The sequence below is a fragment of the Peromyscus eremicus genome, chromosome 18 (assembly GCF_949786415.1).
Source record: "Peromyscus eremicus chromosome 18, PerEre_H2_v1, whole genome shotgun sequence".
NCBI lineage: Eukaryota > Metazoa > Chordata > Mammalia > Rodentia > Cricetidae > Peromyscus > Peromyscus eremicus.
The window spans coordinates 12,320,449-12,334,954 of NC_081434.1; the positions used below are offsets into that span (position 1 = coordinate 12,320,449).

The 14,506-nt window shown below is 42.3% G+C and overlaps 1 protein-coding gene across 4 annotated transcripts in view; it reads left to right on the plus strand.

Annotated features, from left to right (window-relative positions):
• Rab3ip (RAB3A interacting protein) overlaps positions 1 to 14,506 on the plus strand; it is a 44,925-nt gene that overhangs the window by 18,621 nt on the left and 11,798 nt on the right. For all 4 annotated transcript variants that reach the window (XM_059245734.1, XM_059245733.1, XM_059245736.1 and 1 more), the window contains 3 exons: positions 3,727 to 3,822; positions 12,001 to 12,078; positions 12,682 to 12,885. In XM_059245734.1, coding sequence (XP_059101717.1) covers positions 3,727 to 3,822; positions 12,001 to 12,078; positions 12,682 to 12,885 — 378 coding nt within the window. The remainder of the gene's footprint in view (positions 1 to 3,726; positions 3,823 to 12,000; positions 12,079 to 12,681; positions 12,886 to 14,506) is intronic.

A 14,506-nucleotide genomic window follows, 5' to 3' on the forward strand; every position in this document is an offset into this window, starting at 1 on the left:
ACCCTGCCTTTCCTGTAGCCTCCACCCTCCACGTCATCATCTGCTTCGGACCCCTGCTGTCCTGATACACACCCGTCATAACTTACAGATTTCCTTGTGAGTCTGCCGAGAAGCTTTGCAACCCTCACCAGTGACTTGAGGAAAACCATGAATTTGCTCTCAGATTCTGTCTCCAGCACCAAGATGATCGCCTGAGTTAACAAAGTTAGCATGTGTTGAAGGAGTGAGGATTGAATAACCGTGCTACAGTACAGTACTGATAAGGAAGAGCACCAATGTTAAAAGGATTCACGAGGACACCACATCTTACCTCATTTTCATTGTCTGAGTCGGACCTTGAAGCATATGGACAAACTTAGGCATCAGTCATTTGTGGGGAAAGTTCAGATGGTTTGGATCAGACTGGGGAGTGACCCTGTTTAGAGTGTGAATCAAGGACGAACTCTGAAGAGGTGAATGATACAAGCTCCTGAGTTCTTTAGTGGGCGGAGTTTATGCAGCTTTGGTAGTAGGTTCTGCCTGTATGAGTGACAGCCTCACCTGTAGCTCCGGTCTTCTGGGAGCTGACAGGGAGTCTTGCTGTTTCCTTTTGTGTTGGTCAGGAGTATGTACAGTTTCACTGGGCATTGCGGTTCTCAGCACTGTCACGGGTCCTGTGTCCCTCCTGTGTCCTTTTATAAACTCTACAGATCTGCATCTTGTGCAGGATGAAATGCAGCTTCCGGTTGGCTTTTCACTTAGTGGCATGCATTTACATTTCTTGCATCTCTCTCCATGGTTGCATTGCTCACTTCCTTTACCTCTAAATGCTCATCCGTTGTGTGGATTGACCACAGTTACTTGTCCAGTAATGGATACCTTGGCTGCTTCCAGGTCTGGGAAATTACAAGTAAAGTCCTAAAAACATCTGTATGAGGCCTCAGTCTTCAACTCCTTTGGATCTCTGGCAAGGAGTGTGATTACTGGATCGTGTGTTAAGACTGTGTCTGGTTTTGTAAGTAGCTGTCAGATCATTTTTCAAAAGGACTGCAGGGCTTTGTTCCCCCAGCAGCAGGGATGGAGTTTTTTGTTCTCCATGTCCTCACCAGCGTTCAGTGTCTTCAGTGAATGGCTGGGCTTTGGCCGTTCTGATGGCTGTCTACTGGCAGTTTTCACTCGCAGTTGCTCAGTGAGAAAGAACGTTGAGAACATCCTTTCATAAACATGTCACCTCTGTGTCTTCTTTGGTGCAACATCTTGGTCTGCTGTTTTGTTCATTTTTAAAGTTTTTCTTCTATTAATGTTAATAATTCCTTTCAGATTTTGGATACTAGGTCTTCATCACATAGGTCTTTTGCAAATACTGAATCCTATCTGTGGCTCACCATTCTTTCTCTGTCTCTCTCCACTCATCCCTTCCTCTGTCTCCTCCCCTTCCTGTGTGTGTGTCCCCATCCGTGTCCTCACCCCAGGGATCGAACCCAGGGCCTCATCCTGTTAGGCACGCACTCTCCCATCACGTCATCCCCTCAGTTATTCTTACTCTTCGATGGTTTCATTCTAAGTCACAGTTCGACAGTTTCCTTTTCACTCTTAGTAAAGAAAGCTTCAGCAGTTTTTACCTTGTTTGAGCTACCGAAACTTACTCTGTTCCACCACTCCAGCAGGTTCATAGGGCAGACATTTCCCGAGACCCTACAGGTGCGTTACTTTGTGACCTTATGAAAGACAGTTTGGAGCCGAGCAGCAGTGGTGCACGCCTTTAATCCCAGCACTTGGGAGGTAGAAGCAGGCGGATCTCTGAGTTCGAGGCCAGCCTGGGCCTCACAAAGGAAAGGTCTTGCCAGGAAAGGCGCAAAGCTACACAGAGAAACCCTGTCTTGAAAAACCAAAAAGAAAGACAGTTTGGCTGGATATAAAACACTAATTTATAGCCTAGAGAGTCTTTAAAAATATTACTTTGTTGTTTTGTAGCATAAAATATTGCTATTGAAGTTTCAGACATCCAATTCTTTTCTCCCTTATAGGTAACTTGGCTTTTAAAAGTTTTTAACAGAAAACATAAAAATCATATACATTAATATATTACTATTATGTTTCATACATATGTATGTTGTGTCATTTAAATCGTGTTAAGCATATCTAGCTCTTCACAATTTTCTATTGACAAAATTCTTGAAATCTTTTACAGTTTTTGAAATGCTCAGCACATTTTTACTTTAGTCAGCCTGCTGTACAGCAGCACACCAGAAGGTCTTGTTTGTGTTGAGCTGTAACTTTGCGTATCCATTTTTGTTTCTCATGTGCATATCACTTGAGTTTCTAGTGGAGTATTCGGAGGTTTGGGTGCAGGATCAGGGTAGGCAGTGTGGCCTTCCTCCTTTGAGAGTTACACCTTGTCCAGCCAGGTCTTCTCTGAGGCAGTGTGTCTGGGGGTCTTACCTTCTCAGCATCCCACTATTAGATCGGAGCCCTGTCTCAGCCTGCCTGCAGAGTTTTGATGGTTTTCTGAACAAGCTTTCCCTCAGTGTGAGGCTGTGCTGGGAGAGGCCCCTCGCTCACTACTCCTGCCGTGTGTGAGCAGTTAAGAGTTTCCTAGCAGCTTCGATACCTAAGGATGGAACATGTGGCTGATTGCATTCACCTGCTGGTGCAGCCTGGGGAACCTTCCTGCTTTTTTCCAGTTTTCTCCAAAGTGAAGGTCATCATACTTTGAGGAATTTATAATGAGTTGTGGGTCTGAGTCTTTACTTCACTTACTCCTGCACAGTGAGGACGCATTCTCTTATATCCTGAGCTTCGCGAGGATTTTCTTCTACCAAGTTCTGTTGAGGATTTATCATCAGGTTGACAAGCTTAGGATGTTTGGGTTTCACGAGTTGTCCTTGGGAGATTGCAAATGTAAGCTGCCTTCACCGTCACAAGACTAGTCAAAACATTATCAGTGGAACTGTGAGTGGCGCGGAAGGAGCGTCAGTTGTTTCAAAATCTGTGTTTGAAAGGTTAGTTTAGGGAGACTTCAGCATATGAAATGGAGTATTGTGATGTTTGAATACAATAATAGTGTGTGTGTGTGTGTGTGTGTGTGTGTGCGCGCGCGCATATGATGCATGTGGATGTGCATGCTTGTGCAAAAGTGTGGCGATGAGAGGCTCACAAGGGTGTCTTCTTTAGGTGCTCTCCTGTATTTGTCTCTCACTGAGTGTGGACTCAGCTGCTTGCAGGCTGGCTAGCCAGGGAGCTCTAGGGTCTGTCCGTCTCTGCCTCCTCGGTGCTGGAATGACAGATGTGCACTGCTGTGCCTGGCTGTCTCACATGGGTTCTGGGTCCAAACTCGGGTCCTTGGGCTTTTGTGGCAGGGACTTCACTGGCTGAGCCATCTGTCTCCTCCAGATAAACTTTAGAAAGTAATTAATTTTATTGGCATTGATACACAAAATTGAAAGAAGCACATGCTTTATAGAAATAAGCATGTTCAGAGAAAAGCTGAAGGGGAAATCGTGCTTTTTATGTGTTATGTTTAGTCTCAGGATGCTTCACAGAAGAGATCTAATGTAACATGTTGGGATTAGTTGTTACTGGAGAGTTGTCCAGTTGTCTTCCATCTAGCAGGGACTAGGCATTTTCCATAGGAACATGTAGGAGATGGTGTTAATATTTTACCATTTGCTTAATAACTATTATGTAGTCGATACACTCTCATATCAGACTGAAGAGATCTAAAACAAAATTATCAATTTCTCATAGGAATTGAAGTTAAAAGATGAAGAATGTGAGAGGCTTTCGAAAGTGCGAGATCAACTCGGGCAGGAGCTGGAAGAACTCACAGCTAGTCTGTTTGAGGTTGGTCTGTTCCCATTTGGCCAAGAGCAACATCTCAGTTTCACATGTTGACGGAAGTGGTTGTGAAGGAATCTTGAGAAGGACATGGCTAGCTTCATGTGTATTCATAATCCCTCTAAGCAAGAAAGAGAACATAATCTGTAATTATAAGGAAAATTAGTCCTTAATTTAAAATAGTGTAAAGAGGAAAATAGAATACCATAGGTTATCAGTATCTGGTGGTTTAAACATTTGTGTGAGCCGGGCGGTGGTGGCGCACGCCTTTAATCCCAGCACTCGGGAGGCAGAGGCAGGCGGATCTCTGTGAGTTCGAGGCCAGCCTGGGCTACCAAGTGAGTTCCAGGAAAGGCTCAAAGCTATGCAGAGAAACCCTGTCTTGAAAAACCAAAAAAAAAAAAAAAAAAAAAACCAACCCCCCCCCCCCCAAAAAAAAAACCATTTGTGTGTAAAAGGAGAGGCTAGTAACTTGAGTTTTAAATGTTACCAGTTAGTTCGGGGCTACTTTATTTAATTTTTAATTTTCTTTTATGATGGCACACCCTTGAGGTGTAGTCATTGTCACAGGGTGATTTGAGGGACAGTAGGTGGCACACCTCTTCATCTCCAGCTCGCCCTCAGGACCAAGATTTCTACCCAGCTCTGCTTTGACTCTTGATAGCAGTGCCATTGGCACAGAGAGACAGAAGCAGAGGAGCATCTGTGTGTGAGACAGGCAGGGAGAGAGAGAGAGAGAGAGAGAGAGAGAGGGGCTTGTAAAGAACTGGCTCATGACTGTGGAGGTTGCCATGTTCCGGGGCTGCACAGTGGGTTAGCAGATCTTAAAGTGTCTGCATGTAGTTGAAGTTAATCAGCTGAAATCAGTGTTATAATGGGGAACTGTTTAGTTTGAGTTCTGATAATCAAAATAAAAAGTCCATTAGATACATAAAAGAAAAAAGAATCAAAGTATACCAACACACACACACACACACACACACACACACACACGCTCATACCACCAAACCACAATGAAGAGAGCAAGAGAGAAAAGAGGAACAAGGAAACTACAGAATAGAGAGGACACAAATGGACAACATGGGGAGAGTAAGTCTGTACCTTACAATAATTACATTAAATGTAAACAAACCAAATTCTCCAATCAAAATATACATGTAGATACACACAGCCTGAAGGTGAATGGGTGGAGACAGATTTCTGTGCAACTGGTAAGGAGAACAGGTGTTGTTGTATTTGAATTGTACATAATAGACTTTCAAAACTGTCATTAAGAGACAGGGTCATTACATAATGACAAAAGATCAGTTGGATTAAATGATACAATTAAATATGTACCCAACAACAAAGCACCTAGATGTACAAAGCAAATACTATCGGAGCTGAAGGGAGAAACAGCAATGTAGATCTAGATATAGTAGGAGATGCTACTACCCCTTGTATTTAATGGATACATTGTTTAGGTAGAAAATCAAATAAAGAAGCAGTAGGTTGGATAGCGTTAGACCAGATGTACCTACAGACGTATGTAGAACTTCTCACATGACAAAAGAATCCACATTCTTCTCATGTACATGAAGTATTGTCTAGAGTAATTCATGTTACATTGAAAGATTAATTATAAATTTAAAAAGACAAAAGATTTCCACAATCTTTTGTAGCCACAGTGACAGCTAATTAGAAATCAGCAATAAAACAGCAAAATACACAAGTATGTGGAAACTAAGACACTTTGAACTGTGGGGTTAAAGAGGGAATTAAAAAGGAATTTGAGAAACTTCTGGAGACAAACACTGAGAACATAGTGTAGTAAAAGCTTATGAGATGCAGTAAAAACAGTGCTGAGAAAATTGCATAACAGTAATGCCCACAGAGAACCACAAGAAGACACCTGACCTAATGTCAGACCTCAAGGAACTTGAAAAAGAACAAATCGAGTCCCAGGTTAGCAAGAGGAAGAAAGTAACAGAGTGTAGTAGTTATAGAAACAAGGACAAAAAAGGAAAATATCAACAAAACTAAGAGTTGCTGTTTTGAAAAAAAGGAATAACCAAGACCTTTACTAGACAGAGGGAAAAAGAGAAAGCTTTAAAAAGAGGCGGAAGAAGAGACAGATGAAGATTTCATAAAGTCACAAGAGTCCTGTATGAAAAGTCACACTCCAGTCAAATACTCTAGAAGAAACGGAGAAATTCTTAGAAATAAATAGTTTATCAAGAAGGGATCAAGATGGCGTAGAAAGTCAGAGGAGACCAATGACAGACACTGGGTCAGTAACAAACACAGCAAAGCCAAGGCCAACTCACCGATAAGAGCCCAGTGCTACATGGCTTCACAGGTGACTTTTACCAGACAGTAAAACAAAATCACAAACATTTGCTAAAACCAAAGCAAAACAGTGTAAATAAAAGAGAGCACACTTCTAAAAACATTTGACAAAGTCCGTTTTACTGTAATGGCAAAGCCAGGGAAGAGGCCATGAGAAAAACCCTGTAGGCCAATAGTCCTGACACACTAAGGTGCAAAACTCTTGAAATACTCACAAGCTGAGTTCAACAGCACATGACAAGAACCATATACCATGGCCAAATAGGGTTTATTCTTGGAATGCAAGGATGGTGCGACATCAGCAAATCAATTGGTGTGACATATTCTATTAATAGGAGATAGAAACCATGGGATTGTCTCAACAGATGGAGAAAAAGCATCTTACAAAATTCAACATTAATTTATGATAATTTTTAACAAATGAGGTATTAAAGGGATATTTTCCACACACTGAGGACCATGTATTAAACATAGGCAGCATCGTGATCACTGGGAGGAACTGAAAGTATTTCCTCTGTGCTCTGGTCCAAGCCAAGGATGCCATGTGGTACTAAATCCTAGTCAGAACAGGTTTGCAGATGATTATCATTTATATAGAGAAGCCAAAAGATTCAGCAATAAAAACAGAACTGATAAATGAACTTTATAAAGTTTGAGATTAAAAAAAAGTCAGTAGCATTTCGATATACAGCAAGTGATCTGAAAAGGGAATTAAAGACAGTTTCCCAAAAGCATCCACAAGAATCGCTTCCTTAGAAATAAAACAGTGATTTGTATGCTGAAAGTTGTGGTAGGTTGATATGAAGGGAATTAAAGAAGATGCACAAGTAATCATTCCATGGATTGGAAGAATTAATTTAGTTAAATTTTTATGTAACCAGCGATCTATAGATTTAGTGTAGTCACTATCAAAATCCCAATTACATTATTTTCAGAAATAGAAGAAATACCCTGAAATTCACATGGATCTACAAAAGAGCCAAACAGCCAAAATACTCTTGAGCAGTCAGGCTGGATACTTGACATTTACTGATTTCAGAATACATGACAAAGCTCCAGCATTCAAAACTACGGTGTCACTGAAAAGACGAAAGATAGGTAGACCAGTGGAATTGAGTAGAGCCCAGAAATGAGTCTGTGCATTTGTAATCAGCTGATTCTTTTTTTTTTTTTTTTTTTTTTTAGTTTTTCAAGACAGGGTTTCTCTGTGTAGCTTTGAGCCTTTCCTGGAACTTTGTAGACCAGGCTGGCCTCGAACTCACAGAGATCCACCTGCCTCTGCCTCCCGAGTGCTGGGATTAAAGGTGTGCGCCACCACCACCCGGCTTCAGCTGATTCTTACTGAGGGGCCAATAAACACCTACTGAAGAAAGGACAGTGCCTTCTGTAAATGACACGCACACACCTAGATAATGCAGCTGAACCCTTACACTAGAAACAACCCCATAGAATGAATTAAAGGGCCTGAAGCCACCTTAGCAGAAACTCGGGAGAAGCTTCTTGACATTGGTCTGGATAGGTGTTTTATTAATTAATTAATTAATTTATTATTATTATTATTTTAAAATATGAAACAAAAGCTCAGAAAATGGAACAAAAATAGACAAGTGGAATTGCATCAAACTAAAACCTGTACATACCGGCAGTGGGTCCTCTGGTGAAGGAGAGGTCAGCTCCAGAAGGTTGTCCTCTGGCACACACACACACACACACACACACACACACACACACACACACACGTCCTCTGGCACACACACACACACACACACACACACACACGCACGCACGCACACACACGCGCATGCGCGCACGCACACGCACACAAATTATTAAAAGTTAAAGAAAAATCTTAACCATTTGAGGCAATATAGACGATGTGAAGAATGGACCATGACACATGGTCTCTTTTTCATGTGGGTTCTGAAGTAGTTGAGGTCATTGGAGCAGAGTAGATTGTGGTTACCAGGGCTTGAGGAATGGGAGAAATGGAGATGTTGGTTAGATGGTAGCAGGTATGTTGGAAGTTTGCTGAAAAGTAGATCTTAAGTGTTCCCACCACCAAAAAAATATGGGCAAGGTGAGGTGAGTATGTTTTTGTTTTTGAATAGAAAGTACAACTTTGACTGTTACTGAATTTTTATTGAGACAGGCAGTTCATTTATGTATTACCTCTGGTTGCTTCCACAGTGCTAAAACAAAGTTGAATCATTATAACAGAAACTGTGGTCCTGAAATCCAAATGCCATTTGGCCCTCTACAGAAGTGTGGTGACTCCTAGTCATTTCGCAGCTCCTTAAACTGGGGCTGTGTAACTGAGTGGAGGGTAGGGGAAGGTGTCGGTGGACACTTCAGAAGTTAACTTGAAACCAAGCACGCAGTGAACCTCAAGTGTTTGCGGAGCTCTCTGGTGTCACAGCTTATGGCCTCACCTTGGTTCTGAACATGTGATATGCTCACTCAGCATTGTGCATTCCGCTACCAGTGAATGCCGCCTGAAATGCCTCACTGCAGATTCAGGACTGTAGTCTGTTAGGAACTGCAGTGTTTTTACTGTATATGGTTTTCTGCTCCTCTAGAAACAAACGGGTTTAACTACAGAAAACAAAAATTTAAAATATGTTCTTCTTACATCATTCCTGAGGATTTACATATCCAACTAGTGTGTGTTTGGATTGTATTGTTAGAAAGTTTGATGTTTAGAAATTGCTGTTTGTAGGGCCAGCAAGGTGGCTCAGCAGGTGAGGACCCTTGTGACCAAGCCCGATCCAAGTTCCACCCCTGGGACCCATATGGTAGAAATGGAGAGTTAACTTCTGCAAGTTGTTCTCTGATTTCTACATGCATGCCATGGCACGCACAAAATAAATTAATAAATGTAAAAAAGGATTTAAAAGAGAAAAATTGCTGTTTCAAGTGTTGGCCTGAGTTTTATTTAAAAGAAAAATCATTAAAAAGAGGAGATGGTGATGGAAACAGATACAGAGACCCACAGCCAAACATTAGGCAGAGCTCTGGGAATCCTGTGGAAGAGGGAGAGGAAGGATTATAGGACCCTGTGGGGTCAAGGACACCACAAGAAAACCCACAGAATCAACTAACCAGGGCTCACAGGGGCTCACAGAGACTGAACTGACAACCAGGGAGCCTGCATGGGACTGAACCAGGCCCTCTGCGTATATGTTACAGATGTGTAGCATGGTCCTCTTGTGGGACTCATAACAGCAGGAGCAGGGGCTATCACTGACTACGTTGCCTGCTTTTAGGACACTTTCCTCCTACCGGATTGCCTTATCCAGCCTTAATAGGAGAGGAGGTGCCTAGTCTCACTGCAACTTGATGTACCGTGGCTGGCTGATAGCCAAGGAGGGAGGCCTGCCCTTATCTGAAGAGAAACAGAGGAGTGGAGTGGAAGGGGGGACTACAAAGAGGGAAGGGAGGGAAACTTTGATTGGGATGCAAAAAAACAAAAAGTAAATAAAAAACAAATTACACCCCCCCTCCCGCCCCCAAAAAGAAGGAATTCAAAAAAATGTAAGAGCCAGAAGATATGGAGGAGGGCTGCAGAAATGCTGTGTTCACAGCCCTGGACCTGCACAAGACTGGGCCTGTCACCAGTTCAGCAGGGACCGGGAGGGGCTGAAGGGACCATACCCCACCCTGATGAACTCTTGGCTCCTGCTGGGTTCTGAGGAGGATGCAGTCATTGTCTTTACTTGTGTACCACTTGTATCCAGGAGAGCCCGCCAGGACCCAGTGGATAGTTCAAAACGTGGTCACATAGATGTCACGTGTGCGAAGACATGAATGTGAGAAAGGGACTTTAAAGGGAAGGTGGCAGGTAGGAGGGAGAGAGGACAGGTGGGGTGAAAGTAGCCAGAACGCATTGCATACGTATATCAAATTGCCGAAGAAATTTTTAATAAAAGTTACGTATTTAAGAAACCATTTTAACCGTTTCTGAAATGGTCCTAAACACGCTTCTGCCATTTTGCACTAGAAGTGGTGTTCTCGGCCTCTCAGGTGGAGAAAGTTTGGGAAGGCCTGGTGAAATAGGCTTACATCATCTCTCCTTCAGAGAGACAGAGGAAGAAAACAACCCGAACAGTTAGGAATCCTGCATTCTGACATGTCGTTGATCGGATTCAGAAAATCATCTCCTCAGATGGTTTTGCCACAGGCCAGCACCCTCCTCCTTGGGGACATCGCTTACACCTGTGCGTCTTTCACAGCATCCCTCTTACAACTGGAAAGGTCACCTCATATCTCCCTTTGGGTTTTCTCCTGGCCTTGGTTCTCGCTGTTCACTTGTTTGCTTCTCTCTCGGATGCTTTCAAAGACATTTTAAAAGTCAGTTCTTCCAGGTCTCCTCTCTAAGAAGTTTGATTCAAATATTCAAATTGCGGAGTTGACATTGAGTCCATCGCCGGCCAGGTCGGCTGGTCCTCCGGCTGGCATTAGTGTCTTCTGCATTTAGACTTAAATGCCTCTTCTCTTAGGAGAGGTCAGAGCAGACAGGTTTATTATTTTGAAAATATCTGCCAGATAGTCTTCTTTTGACAGCCCCAACTTATCCCAGAGAAATTCAGCAATTCTGCAACAACTGTTGTTTTCCAAAGGAAAATGCTGAACTCACTACATCTGACGGATCTTAAGGACGTTGCCAGATAGGCAGCGTAATGGTGCATGAAGTGTATCTGTGGTTCATCTCATTTCGTTATAAATCATTGATGGTGAACATTCGATTATTTAATGTCATCAAGGTTCATATTCACAAGACAAACAGCTGTCTGTCCAGTTCCATACACCGTCAGAACACATGAGCAGCTGTGGGTGCCATGGCGCCCTCTGAGGGAGATTTCCACCCTGCCACTCGGCAGCTCACAGGCCTCGGTAATCGTCAGACCGTGTGTTTATTAAATATCTTAATCTCCTTTGGATATATTAAAGTTCTGAAATACGAACTCTCAAATCCCATGTTTTCGGATCCGTTTTAATCTCCTGTACAGATTATTTTGCACAAAAGCATAATCTTTAAAATATGAGATCATGTTATTCTCTTTCTTTAAAAAAAAAAGACTTCATCTTTCACTTAGAATAAAATCTAGATTATTAGCCCAATTTTGTCGTTGTTAGAACGTTCCCTGAGCATGTGCTCTTCAGGAACAGGGCCTTTGTCTCTTGTCCTGGTTCGTTGTCAGAACCTGGAACAGTACCCCTGGAACAGTCCCTCATAAAGAGACATCGTGAGTAGACATTTATGACTAAAAGGCCGGTCCACACTGCAGTTTCCTACAATTTCCTATCTGCTGCATGAGGACGTCAATACCACTAGAGGGTAGACTGATTTCCCTTCCCAGGTCACGCTGTACAGTACAGTATTCACCCGTAGCATTTTATTCGTGTTTCCTGGAAACTGAAACTCCTCAGTTGTCGCTCCTGTCGGGGTGTTCACAGTTTTTACTCGTTCCTTTCGTGTATTTTTCCTGCGACTTAACAATAGGTGTGTGTACCCTGATTGAGTTTCAGACCCCTAGCTGCAAACACGTGGCTTGCCGTGCCGTCATCCTCTGTCCATTTAACGGTCACAGTCCCGATGCAGGTGTTTGTTGGATTGTCCGACCCACCTTGGCTGCCACAGTGGCTAATAGATGCTCAGTGGAGAGTGTCTGGTCCGCCCTTTGCCCTCCTGTTCTTCTAATGCCAATTGCTTTTCCTGGAGAAGACCGTGAAAACTCAGTTCCAGGGTAGAACTTGGCAGTATGTCTTGGCTTCGGTCAGAGGTAGCTGCGGAAACAGGCTTTGAAAATGCGTGCTAACACACTTCGTCTCCACAATGTGAGGTGTTGACTTTTTCAGGAAGCCCACAAGATGGTGAGGGAAGCGAATGTCAAGCAGGCCACGGCGGAAAAGCAGCTGAAGGAAGCCCAAGGAAAAGTGAGTCTCACTGCCTTAGTCATGGACTAGGAGGATGTCAGTCATCCCTGTTTCCACGGTGCTTAGCAACCGTTGGCGCTGTTCTGATGGGAGAAGCGGTGCTTACTTTACGTTTGGAAACTGCAAAAACCATGAACGAGAACATAGTTAGGTGCATATAGGTGCCATTGACGCTGAACACTGGTGCATTTGTATCACAATCAACTTCTGTAAAACTGTGTAAATCACATAAAAGATTCGATAGTCACAATTAAAAGTTAATACTTATTTTCTTAATACTCTGGAAAAAAAGACACCTAAATAGATTTCATTATTTTAGCAGTGAATTATGGCGAATCGTAAGCTAATATATCTTAATGATTTTGAAAATCAACATTAATGTTAGGTTTTTTGACCATTTAAATTTTTTCTGACATTGCTGGCAGTTGAATCCAAGCCATATGGACACCCCAAAAACTTGGATTACTTTCCTTTCATTACCCTACAGAAAATACAAATTGAACTTATTTTTGTCCTTGAAAGTGGGTTGACCAAATTGCTGACGTTCGGCCACATCTGTCATAAAGCATGCTGTGTGTGTGACGGTGCTGATTTCTCTTCAAGATTGACGTACTTCAAGCCGAAGTGGCCGCCCTGAAGACACTCGTGCTGTCCAGCTCTCCGACGTCACCGACCCAGGAGCCTCTGGCGGCCGGAAAGACCCCTTTCAAAAGGGGCCACACCAGGAATAAAAGTACCAGCAGTGCCATGAGCGGCAGCCACCAGGACCTCAGTGTGATCCAGCCACTTGTGAAGGACTGCAAAGAGGTAACTCGCCAAGGACGTCCCCTCTGACTTGTCACTTCCCGTCACGGAGGTGTCTGTTGTCATCTTTTTTTTTTTGCCACCAAATTTTTTTAGTACAAAATATGAAATTAAGATGGGGGAGGCTTTATCTAGAGCTGGCTGCTGTGAGGGCCCCTTCCCTCCTGTTCTCTGCTGGCTGGCCTTGGAGTCCCTGCTGCAGACCTGGTAAGTTTCTGCGTTTCAGATTTTCATTCAGGGAAGAAACTGGTGTGTGCTGTGTAAAGGAAGCCAGTGGCCTTCACGTCCTCACTAGTCAGAGTGCTCCATTTGTGCAGTATTCAAATGGAAGTATAAGAATGTGAGAATCAGATGATTTTCTTAAAGATTACTATTAGCTCTTTTTATATGAAATCTGAGAGAAGCAGATTTTTACAACAGTACGAAAGTCCTAGAGTTGATTCAACTAATTAAGCAAGAAAACGAATGGAACCCAGAAATAATAGAAGTCTCAAATTTTAGAAAACATAACGATAACTTAGATACTATATATTCTGAAATGTATAAGGTAGAAATTATGTAATTATTAAACATTGTTAGTTTTATTATCATTTGTGATAAAAACTGTTTCTAAGGGGGTTGATCAAGAATTCTGGGAGGATCCTCGTTTTCTTAAAAGCTGTGTTCATTGTTGAGCTTGAGCTAATCCATGCTGAAGAAGCTGTTGGTGTTTATTCAGTTAATTTGTGTGTAGAAGCCGGGAATTACTAGATTGAATTACCAAGGTTAACTATTGTAACTGAGTTCCCATTGTTCAGCTACTAGAAGGAATATGGTCACCAGAAAAGTTTAGTTCTTATCCAACTCTGAATGTAGCAAAATCTGAAATTCATATTTGTTTCTGTTAAATATATCTAACACACTTCTTTAGCAGTTACTTTAATTCTGATTTCTTTGACTTTAAATAAGTGTACTTTTAAAGAATTTTAGCTCTTATTGTAGTTTTGGCTTAGTAACTGTAATATATTTTCTCCTGTTGCTTACAGTAAAACTTTTTAGATGGTTTCTCACCATTTTAAAAGCTTCTTTATCTTTGAAGTACGTATGAATAGGCAACATGTACCCACTTTTGATTTCCGGTTACACTTTATATCCTGATGCTTTGTGAAAATGTCAGGAAGTTTTATTACACAAAAGAAATCAAGGTTTGAATGAAGTATGCCCTAGGACAATGATTCTCAATGTGTGGGTCACAGCCCCTCTCGGGTCAAATGAACCTTTCACAGGAGTTGCCTGAGACCATCAGAAAATTCAAATCTTTACGATTCATAACAGTAGCAAAATGACAGTTATAAAGTAGCAATGAAAGTAACTTTATGGTTGGGGGTCACTGCAGCCTGAGGAACTGGATTCAAGGGTCGCAGTGTTAGGAAGGTTGAGAAACACTGTTCTAGGATAGTTTATCTGAAATGAAATGGAATGTATCTGTTTCTCTAGAAAACGTGGTGGGGCTTTCAGTCATAGAAATGGTGTTCTGAAAGCTTTTAACACACGTGTGTGCAGACGTGTACACAGTGCAGGGCTTTGGGGGTCTAACTGTGTGTGTTAGTCAGGGTTACTATCACTGTGATGAAACACCTTGTCC